General features: G+C 46.9%; 1 protein-coding gene across 4 annotated transcripts in view; it reads left to right on the top strand.

The window, feature by feature from the left end:
• Positions 1-530: 530 nt before the first annotated feature.
• The window catches only part of NDEL1 (nudE neurodevelopment protein 1 like 1), a 50,393-nt gene continuing 39,561 nt past the window's right edge, over positions 531-11,362 (top strand). For 2 of the 4 annotated variants that reach the window (XR_014153092.1, XM_081848754.1), the window contains exon 1: positions 531-685. Coding sequence is in view for 3 of the 4 variants with exons in the window: in XM_081848754.1 (XP_081704880.1) it covers positions 572-685 (114 nt within the window). In the remaining variant the exon portion in view is untranslated. The remainder of the gene's footprint in view (positions 686-11,362) is intronic. The other 2 variants (XM_081848756.1, XM_081848755.1) reach the window with 2 other exon arrangements.

The following is an 11,362-nucleotide window of genomic DNA, read 5'->3' as shown; positions in this document are numbered from 1 at the left end:
AGCTGGGAACTATGGCCCTATCTCTCGAGTCATCTATTTTCTTCCGCCCACAAATCCCAGGTGATGCCAGCTGGCATTTGGCGCTGGCAGGAAAAGGGAACCCCAGGCTCTCTCCATGCTGGAGCAGGTCAGAAAAGCCAGGTGCTGCAGAGATCTGTTTCTGCAGGCATCAACAACCCTTGCCTGGTGTTCATCTCTTAGGACATTTATTCTTTGCTTAGGAAAAAAAACAACCAGCTGCAGGGCCAGGGGCATGCTAACACTTGGACTGCATCCTTGCAATGCCCAGTGCGACTATGGCATGGGCAAGTTCTTGAGAAGCTCATACATGCCACTCTTTGCAGGGCCCCTCACAGGGAGAACTTCAAAGGTGGAATTAATATCTTAAAGATGCCAGTAGCTCCAAGCTGTCCTCATTGTAAGGAGGCCAAGCCTGCAGTTAACAGCTCGACTATCTACTTCCCAAAGGCTTAGGACAACTGCATAATGAACCACAGGAGGAGATCTGATGATGAGGGTGTGTTTCCCAATCCTTTCAATTGCCTCAACCCTCCTCCTTCATTTTTGTAGGATGAGCACCTTTGTTTGCCTAAAGAAGATAACAGACGATTCACATGCCCCTGCGCCTCTTAGGAGAGAGTTCTTCTTTGCTTGCCACCAAAGGAAGGCTGAGATCCAGGAGGAGGTAAGAAGACACCCGCTGGTTTAAGAATGTGTGCAGGAGGTCTGCAGGATCAGGCGGAATGTGAAATTTCTGGTGCAGCTACCAACACTGATGTTCCAGGAAGAAAGATGGGCTCAAGGGGTGAGAGAACTCCAATGGGAGTTGAGAGAAAGGCTTTGCACTGTGCCTGTCTGTGTGTTGTCTGAAGAACAATTAGTGAAGGCTTGGCTTGGGGAAACGATTTCTGTATAAGCCCTTAGTCCAGATGTATTCCAGTGCTACTCTCTGTATGCTCAGAAAATGAAGCTATTTGACCAGTGAGCCTTTATTAAGTAATGGCAATTAGTGCACCTTGGAACTGTTAAAGGAGCAGGTGCTGTCTCCAGGCCAAGAGGGGCCCTGCAGCCTATATCAGAGTGCAACAAAACAAGAAAGAAGGTATTGTGGGATGGAATTCAAAGCAGATGCTCTGTCACTGAACTACGACCTTTCCCCTGTGAAGGAATTCTGGGAATGAGAGTTCTGTGAAGGAGGGGACAAAAGATCTCAAACTGAGCACTCTCAGAACAAGAAAACTGCAACCTCAGCTTTTAAGTGGATTTAGGTTTGTAATGTGCATGGATCCTGGATTGCAGGTGGCAGGAGAGGGCAGGGGTCAGTCAGGAGGAAAGCATGACAAATTTAGCCTTTTCTTTTTTCAACTGCTGTACTTCAACACTGGATTTGTACACTGTAGGGGGAAGGGGGGGAATTGATTCTGTTTCATGCTCTGCTCCCAGTGTTACACAGCTTGTACAGTCCAGAAGAGAGGGCTTGACATAAAAGTCACAAACTGTCTGCTTTACTAGTCGGCCTCAGTAAACCTGCCACCAGCTGATGCTTTTTATCCTTCCCCGCCTGTCTGAGATCCGTAACAAGGAAGCACTAAGCTAGCGCCCGACTGACCTATCTTTGCTTAGACTGTCTGGATGGAAATCCAACTCCGGCCATCTGGTGGAGCTTGTGGGGATGGAGATGGTGGGGTACAGGTCAGGCTACCACTTTGGGATGAATATCAGACTCATTTTGAAAGGGCAGGGATGTTTCCACTTACACTCCCCCCTCCCATCCTCAAGAACTTTCCCCTAACCTAAGCAAAGGGGGTCTACAGATGAGTACTAAACTACACCCAGGTCAGCAGCACGAGATGATGAAAGTAAGGGCTACAGTACAGGTCAAGTTGGGGTCTCCGGAATGGTATAATTATATGGAGCATCCCAATAAAAAGGATGTAGCCATCTGTCTCGCTACTTGGAAGGTCTTTAAAAATTGCTGCAGTTCATGCTGACAACTTCCCTTTCCATCCTAATCAGCAGGCAGTGGCGATTTTTCCAGTTGCTGTAAATTAAAATATTTGGCTCTTCAGGGTGTCAGGAGAAACCAAATGCTCTCTATACTCCAAAGGAGCTTGCAGATCATTGAGGGAGAATGGGTGGCTGCACACTCTGTGTGTGTGTGTGTGTGTGTGTGTGTGTGTGAGAGAGAGAGAGAGAGAGAGAGAGAGAGAGAGAGAATGCATCTTTTCTGTGGCCAACATTGTGGCAGCTAAGGAATATGGTTAAGAATGGGAGGTCAAGAATGTGATCTAGCAGATTCCTTTAACCTGGCTCAATGTGTATGACTAAGTATGTATTGCATAACATTTTTAAAAAACCACACCATGAAAGGGACTGCTGACGCCACACTGTCTCTGAAGGAAGACAATAGGGAAAAGTCGTAAGTCAGCCAAAACGAAACGAAATCAATTAACCTTTGGTGTCCCAGAAGGAAGACTAGCTGCCCTCCTCCAGAACCTGACTTCATTCATGCTTTCGGCATCTGACTGGTACTGCATCTTAGCTGAAGGAAGCCATCAGTATGCAGCTCAACATGAATATTTTGGAGCTGGGAAAGGGGCAGAAAGGGGCAGGCAAAATGATGAAGGGGACTGGAGCAACAGTGGCACTGTTTGGGGCTTGTTAGATTAGGAAAAAAGAGGCCAGTAGATGGGGGGAGGGGAAACATGACAGAAGTGTGGAGAAAGTGAAGAAAGAGAAGCCCCGTCCCCCAATAATACTAGAATTCAGGATCATCCAATTAAGATGAATAGTAGAAGATTCAAGACAGGCAGGAGGACATATGTCTTCACAGTGTACAGTTTAAACTATGGAATTTGCTACCACTAGATATGATGACCAACCCAGACACCTGTACGACAAAGTTAAATTCATGAAGGTTATGCAGCTATCAATGGTTACTGGTCATGATGACTTATATGTTTCCTTCCAGACAGAGATAGCACGCCTCTGAATACTAGTTGCTGGGGAGCAACAGGAAGAGGGTCCCCCCCCACCACAGGTCTTCCCTGTGAGCTTCTCATTAGGGCATCTAACTGGCCACTGTGAGATGCTGAACTACATCTTATTTTGGCCTCCTCCAGCAGCACTGGTGGTTCTTGAGGGTTTTATTTTCCCTAGGTGGGGATATTGTAAAGGAGGAAGAGTTGCTGGAGGTATATGGTGGAAAAGTAAGGCAGGCAATGCATAAAATGTAGATGCATATCAAATATTGCACACACACACACACATTTCCCTTGTGATAGTTACAGGTAGGTAGCCATGTTGGTCAGCCACAGTCGGAACAAAATAATAATAATAAAATTCCTTCCAGTAGCACCTTAGAGACCAACTAAGTTTGTTATTGGTATGATATGGTATGGTATGATACTGGTATCATACTAGTAACAAACTTAGTTGGTCTCTAAGGTGCTATTGGAAGGAATTATTATTATTATTATTATTATTATTATTATTATTATTATTATTATTTCCCTTGTGAGTACTTTTTATAAGGGCCTATGACAAAGGGATAGGGACGCGGGTGGTGCTGTGGGTTAAACCACAGAGCCTAGGATCTGCCGATCGAAAGGTCGGCGGTTCGAATCCCTGCAGTGGGGTGAGCTCCCACTGTTTGGTCCCAGCTCCTGCCTACCTACCAGTTCGAAAGCACCCCTAAGTGCAAGTAGATAAATAGGGACCGCTTTCTAGCGGGAAGGTAAACGGCGTTTCCGTGTGCTGCGCTGGTGCCGCCTCGCCAGATGCAGCTTAGTCACGCTGGCCACATGACCCGGAAGTGTCCCTGGATAGCGCTGGCTCCCGGCCTCTTGAGCGAGATGAGCGCACAACCCTAGAGTCGGCCACGACTGGCCCTGATGGGCAGGGGTACCTTTACCTTACCTTATGACAAAGGGACACGGGTGGCACTGTGGGTTAAACCACAAAGCCTAGGAGTTGCTGATCAGTAGGTCGGCAGTTCGAATCCCCACGACGGGGTGAGCTCCCGTTGCTCGGTCCCTGCTCCTGCCAACCTAGCAGTTCAAAAGCACGTCAAAGTGCAAGTAGATAAATAGGTACCGCTCCGGCGGGAAGGTAAACGGCATTTCCGTGCGCTGCTCTGGTTTGCCAGAAGTGGCTTAGTCATGCTGGCCACATGACTTGGAAGCTGTATGCTGGCTCCCTCGGCCAATAAAGCGAGATGAGCGCCGCAACCCCAGAGTTGGCCACGACTAGACCTAATGGTCTGGTCAGGGGTCCCTTTACCTTTATGACAAAGGAACAATTTTGGGGGGGCATCTGGGGTGGGGGAGCCCTTGAGGCCTGACAGCCTACACTGGGTCAGCCTGAATGATCTCAGTGGCATCTTCTTACTTAGGCAAGGGAAGTGACAGTGGAGGAGAGGGAAGCTATTTTCTGCATTGTGAGGTAATGGGAGATGAGCAGGAAGGGAACATAACCCAGCATTCGCTCTGTTCCTTGGGCTTCTCATTAAATTTTTTCCCTTTCCTGTCATTAAAAGGGGGAATAAGGCACCAACTTCCTCCTCCTCTCTCTAATTTACAAAACAACAGGACAGTCACCAGAGCCTTGTGTTCTCTCCCCAGGAGTGGGAACGAGCATGCAGTTTCCACCAACAAGCAAAGGAGGTTAGGGGTTAATTTACTTTCATAATCTAGAGTGTCAGCTCAGCAGAACCTCGGCAAAGATGCTGATGGTGTTAATAAGGAGACAGGAAGAACTGGCAATTGGGATTAAGTACTACCCACCCTCCCCCTCCTCCTTTCTGTCTCCCACCCCCAAACTCCCTGTCTCTCTGTGCCTTTCTGCATCTGTGCCTACAATGTAATTTTCTCCAGTATCTCCAATAAACCTAATTTCTTCCCTCAAGATTTAGATGGTTTTATCCCTGATTATATACCCAGGAGAGGTAATTCCTGCTTAACTCGGTATCCAATTGAACCCTGATGGGAACTCTCCAAGCAGCTCCAGCTCTTTAAGGCGCAGGAGCAAATCGGATTATTATTCTTGCTGGCCGTGGAGGAGTTTGTCTGAGCAAGAGGCGCTCCTTGGAGGCCCTGCTTGCCTTCTCTTGGGTCCTTTTAAATCCAGCAACCGTGCACTGAATGGTTTCCTCACCTTCTTTCTGCCATGTTAAATAGCAGGGTAGGGGTTGCTGCTGTTTCCTAGCAGCTTCTAGGGGAAGCTAGGGTGAGCTTCTAAGGTGAGCGTCCATTGCTCTGTCCCTGCTCCTGCCAACCTAGCAGTTCAAAAGCACACCAGTGCAAGTAGATAAATAGGTACCGCTGTGGCGGGGAGGTAAACTGTGTTTCTGTGCGCTCTGGCTTCCATAACAGTACTCCATCGAGCCAGAAGCGGTTTAGTCATGCTGGCCACATGACCCGGAAAAGCTGTCTGTGGACAAATGCTGGCTCCCTCAGCCTGAAAAGTGAGGTGAGTGCCACAACACCAGAGTCACCTTTGACTGGACTTAACCGTCCAGGGGTCCTTTACCTATAGCAGCTTCTCAGGTCAGCTTCTGTCTTTATTTCTTTCTTTCTTCTTAGCAAATAAGGGTGCTTCCAGATTGCCTGTTCATTGATTTGTTTGTGGGGAGGAGAGATGACCTTGTGTCAAAGCAGGAGCTATCTCACACTAGCCAGCACATCTCCCCATCACTTTCCTTATCACAAAAGTCTGATATTTTGGGAAAGCGAGGGTCTTGTGTAAGACTTCCCAGTCTGCTATAATTGCAAGGCCTGAATTTGCTGGTATGTGATTGAGTCTCACCCCAAAGTAGTGACCGTCAGAAAGTGTCTTTTATGTCTGGAGTCTTTCACAGAGCTTGGAAAGTTCATTTTAAAAAGGAACTAGCTCAAGAAAAAAGGCATTCCTTAGGGCATTCCTAGAAAGCCCTGCTGAGGACAGCATAAACTTTTCAGGAAAGGGAAGCTGCAAAGTGCAAACCACCAGAGATATTATTTGTAGAATGAAAGAAGGTACGCTTACAAACAACCCTTGACCACCTTGAAGGAAAGGTAAGGGGAGACCCCATCTGTGACCCCCCCCCAATCATGTTTTCTCTCAGGCTCAGGTTCTGACATTTCCAGAATAGGGCTGGGGGAAACTCATGCCTGAAAGCCAAGATGGATCAGTGGTCTGATCCGACTACCTTTGCACAATCAAAGCAATGCCCATTGTTTTACTGCCTCCAGCTGCTGCAGGCAGTTCTTGTCATTGTGGATTGCCTGCCGGATCCACAGTGATGGATCCTGTACTGCAGGGGTGGCTTGGGCTCGATTACTAACCCCCCAGCACTGCAAAGAGCAATTGCTCTCTTCTGTTGAAAAAATTGTTACCCAGCAACAGGGAGGCTCATCTCCCTGGCAAAATCCCACGATCATTCCTGTGGGGTGATTTGCATTTGAAAAGCGAGTTTCCTTCCATTGCTGGAATATCAATGGCTTTGAATCCATTACATGGGCCTTTATGGGGAAGGGGGCGGGGAGAAAGCAGTGCCTGGGAACTGATGCACTGTGGATGTGAGTTGGCCTATTCTCATTGGTCTTTATAGCCAGCAGCAGTCCTGCCATATTGTGGCACAGGAACCATAACAGAGAGGGCATTCCATGGGCACTTCTTTTATGGCAAGGCTTTAGAGAGGTGTGCAGTAGCTTCCTTCCTCATAGACACCATATATCCAGTGGGCATTAAGCCAGAGGCATTGAGAAGGCTGCTGCAGCTGTCCTCATCTTCATTAGAAACCACAGGCCAGAAGCACAGTGATACAAATTGCTATGGCAGAAGCAGAGCACTGCCTGTGAAACTGGGCACTTTCCTTAATTAAGTGTGTGTCCAATGGCTGCTTCTCATTATTAGATATGTTGCACTCTGGTACAAGATTGAGGGCACAAGGAGAAGGGGATGACGGAGGACAAGATGGTTGGACAGTGTTCTCGAAGCTACTAACATGAGTTTGACCAAACTATGGGAGGCAGTGGAAGACAGGAGTGTCTGGCGTGCTCTGGTCCATGGGGTCACGAGGAGTCGGACGTGACTAAACAACTAAACAACAACAAAGCACTCTGGTACAGACACCCCAGTACAAAACACACATGTATGTCAACATCCTACCAGTGTGGCAGAATAATAGAATTATAGAATCATAGGATTGTAAGGAGGAAAGGGCCACAAGGGTCACCAACCCCTTGCAATGCAGGAATCTTTCACCCAACATTTAGCTCTAATCCACGACCCTGGACTTAAGAGTCTCATGCTCTACCGACTGAGCCAGGGGATCTGGGTGCAGTGCTTAACAGTGTTGGACTAGGATTCAAACCCCTACTCTGCCATGCAATTCTCTGGGTGACCTTGGGCCTGTCAGTGTCTCCCTCACAGGGTTGTTGTGAGGATAAAATGGGAAAGTGAATGCTACCTTAAGCTACACTGGAGAAAAGGTGGGATATAAATGTAGTAATAAATAAATACATACATAGGTAAATAATAAACTGGTTAATGTGCAAAGATCACCACTTTTCGCTTCAAAATACACACAAGTTGTTAAGTGGGAAGGGATCAGATTCCCGCTTACATGTACAGTAGTTTAAAGGGAAAGCTACCTGAAAGGCAAACTTTTTATTTTAATACTGCTCTTTTGTGCAGACACAGGCCTGGCCAGGACGGCTTTCCTGGTATAGCTTCTGGGGTTGATGAGGCATGTGAGCCTCACCTGTCCTGAGCCTACCCCAACTCCACCAGAATCACACACCTCCACCCTAAGCTAGCTAGCCCCATCTGGGCTGTTGGTCCTTGCCTTCCTTCCCTCCCAACTGACAGCTGTTAGTTCTAAAATCCTGAGGTCAGGGGTGGTATGTCCCATTTTGCCATTAGAGGCAAAACAGGGATTGCCGCCCTGCTCTGCAACACCACCACCACCAGTGAGATACTCACTACAACGTAGCTGCCTGCCTATTTAGAGGGTATTTTTTACCTGTGATTTCCTTTTTTAAAAAAGCTTAACAACTTTGGCTGCCTCCCCTCCCCCTGCCCCAACAAAAATCCTGGCTACGCCCATTAGTTCATACATGTTAGACATTTCATTATTTTCATAATTTTTGACTAATGCCTTGAAATAAATTATCACCTTAATTAAAAAAAAAAAAAAACCAGAGCTAGAACAAATGTGAGAAAATGCATTTGAATTCAAAAAAAGTTTGGCAGCTGCAAAGAGAGCTTTCGAAGAAGCTGGTTAAAGCAGATTTCAAAGTCTTGGCATCCACATTCTGTAATCTGAATGATGGCACCTGAGTTTTGCTTTGGTTACAGTCTGAAATTTTGTAAATGAAACGAAACAGCCAGAAATGGGGAAACGAGTGTCACCTTCTTTCAAACCATCCATTTGTATTCCCTGCTTCTGAACTGACTGACTGGGGACTTTCATCCAAGTATGCACTTTGTTTTGGCTTTGAAGGTTTTCACATAAAAAATTGACCTGATTTGGGATTTTGCAAATTAATACCAAACTATGATTTGTTACAAACTAGAAGTGGAAACTTGTAAATCCCTTTTCCTTGTGCACAGCAGAAGTGGCAGAGGATGCACAGGAGCCCAAGCCTCACTGTTGTTCATTTCTGATTCTGGTGTGTGTGTGTGTGAGAAAGTATCACTGTCTCCATGTGTTCCTTGCACAGACAGCGCATATTCTTGCAATATCAGCATTCTCACAACCACAATCAAATATCTACGTGTGACCCTACTACTCACTTCATGCTGCTGTGCAACTCTGAAATGAGTATGTACAGTCACCAAATTAAGGTGCACAGCAATGGTTCTATACACTCTTATGTTGAACAGATGTAAACATTCTGGAATATTTCCATTTCCTGACTCCTGATCAATGGAGCACACTTCTTTGGAAGGACGTTACAGAAGCACTAGCAATCATCATATTGTCAGATGTGGCTCTGCTATCAAGACAGACAAGCATATGTCTTCATAAACATGTAGGTGCCTTCCTGAGCGACTGGAAGTACACAAAGGAGAAATGGGGGGGGGGATGTTTTGAGTAAGGCGTATCATTCCTCACAATTCCTCCCACGTGCTATTTATGATTACATGACTTGGAAACCATACAAGAGAACATCTGAACCTGAACCTGGTAGGGGTATTTGTGTGGGGAGGGGGAACAGTGCAGACAAGCAAGCCCACAGATTCTACCCTTAATAGCTATTTTCATAGATATGATTTGCCTATTGCTAGCAAGCCCTACCATGCAAACACATGAAGAATTATGAGAATCAGGGCCATCTTTACCTGGGGGTGCAAGGGTGCGGGGCACCCAGGTGCTGAATTCTGGGGGGCGCCAGGTACCCACCGCTGAAGCCACCTAAGCTCTTACCTATCTACCTGTTATGAAATAATAAATAATTTTGATCAAGCTAGAAAAACAAAATACATATATGCCTAGGAATAATAATAATAGTAGTAATAATAGTAATAATAGTAATAATAGTAATAATAATTTATTATTTGTACCTCACCCATCTGGCTGGGTCTCCCCAGCCACTCTGGGCAGCTTCCAACAAAGATTAAAATGTCACACATTAAAAACTTCCCTAAACAGGGCTGCCTTCAGATGTCTTCTAAATGTCAGGTAGTTGTTTATCTCTTTGACATCTGATGGAAGGGCATTCCACAGGGTGGGCGCCACTATTGAGAAGGCCCTCTGCCTGGTTCCCTGTAGCTTTGCTTCTCGCAGTGAGGGAACTGCCAGAAGGCCCTTGGTGCTGGACCTCAGTGTCTGGGCAGAACGATGGAGGTGGAGACGCTCCTTCAGGTATACTGGACCAAGGCTGTATACTGGACCAGGGCTTTAAAGGTCTGCACCAACACTTTGAATTGTGCTCGGAAACGTACTGGGAGCTAATGTAGGTCTTTCAGGACCGGTGTTATATTGTCTTGGCAGCCGCTCCCAGTCACCAGTCTAGCTGCCGCATTCTGCATTAATTGTAGTTTCCAGGTCACCTTCAAAGGTAGCCCCATGTAGAGTGCATTGCAGTAGTCCAAGCATGCACCACTCTGGCAAGACAGTCCACAGGCAGGTAGGGTCTCAGCCTCCATACCAGATGGAGCTGGCCCTGGATACAGAATTGACCTGCATCTCCATGGACATCTGTGAGTCCAAAATGACTCCCAGGTTGCGCACCTGGTCCTTCAGGGGCACAGTTACCCCATTCAGGACCAGGGAGTCCTCCACACCAGTCCGTCCCCTGCACTCCCAAAACAGTACTTCTGTCTTGTCAGGATTCAACCTCAATCCATTAGCCACCCTCCATCCTCCAACTGCCTCCAAGCACTCACACAGGACCTTCACTGCTTTCACTGGTTCCAATTTAAAAGAGAGGTAGAGCTGGGTATCATCAGCATATTGATGGATACCCAGCCCTGATGATCTCTCCCAGCAGATTCATGTAGATGTTAAAAAGCATGGGGGAGAGGACGGAACCCTGAGGCACCCGAAATGTATACCTACTGTTTCACTAAAGGACTTTTGACTTTGTGCGCTCATTTACCAAAGATGCACCGTGCCAGCAGCGGCGTTTGTCATTCACAACGGCAGCGCTTATCATTCTCAATGGTGCCCTGCACGCGAAATTAACTAAATTTGGGAGCGCTAGGCAGATCTTTGCACCCTGGTGGCGCATATGCTAAGGGCTAAACTAAATTTGGCGGTGCTGGGTGGATCTTTGCACCCTGGCGGTGCATATGCTAAAGACGAACCTGATGAGAATGAACAAGAAAATATATTCAGGGGGGAGGAGGTTTATGTGATGGTGAGAAGGGCAAGTACAGTAGGTACAAATTGCTTGCATGAGTTCTCCAGGCTTGCCCAACCTTCTTCTTCTTCTTCTTTTTACATTATCATCTAAACAATGACTGCTCAAAAATAGGCGCAGGGTTTAATGCCAAAGACAGTCCCCAAATGCCAACAATTTCAGTCTGTCGTAGCAAAGCTGCAAGATCCTGTAGCTGCAGATAAAACTGATATACATGTGGAGTTGGGGCAATGAATGTAAAACAGGTACTGTACCACACCTGGGCAGGTATAGTTCGATAGACTGTGCTCACTGAAGCATTCCCAGGCTCTGAAAGACATCTGTCTCTGCATTCCCACACTCAATCTATAACGCCCACCCTGTGTGTACTCCTATAAGAGAGAGAGAGAGAAAGAGCGAGCATGCCTTGTCAAGAGTCCTGACCCCAGATTTTATGAGACACTCCTTAGTCTCTGCTCTCAGGCCCCTCTGTGCTCTCATCACCCCACCCCATGAGACGGAGCCCACTTCAA

Source organism: Podarcis erhardii (genome assembly GCF_964252035.2).
Source record: "Podarcis erhardii genome assembly, chromosome: 2".
Taxonomy (NCBI): domain Eukaryota; kingdom Metazoa; phylum Chordata; class Lepidosauria; order Squamata; family Lacertidae; genus Podarcis; species Podarcis erhardii.
This window is presented reverse-complemented; position numbering and strand designations above follow the sequence as displayed.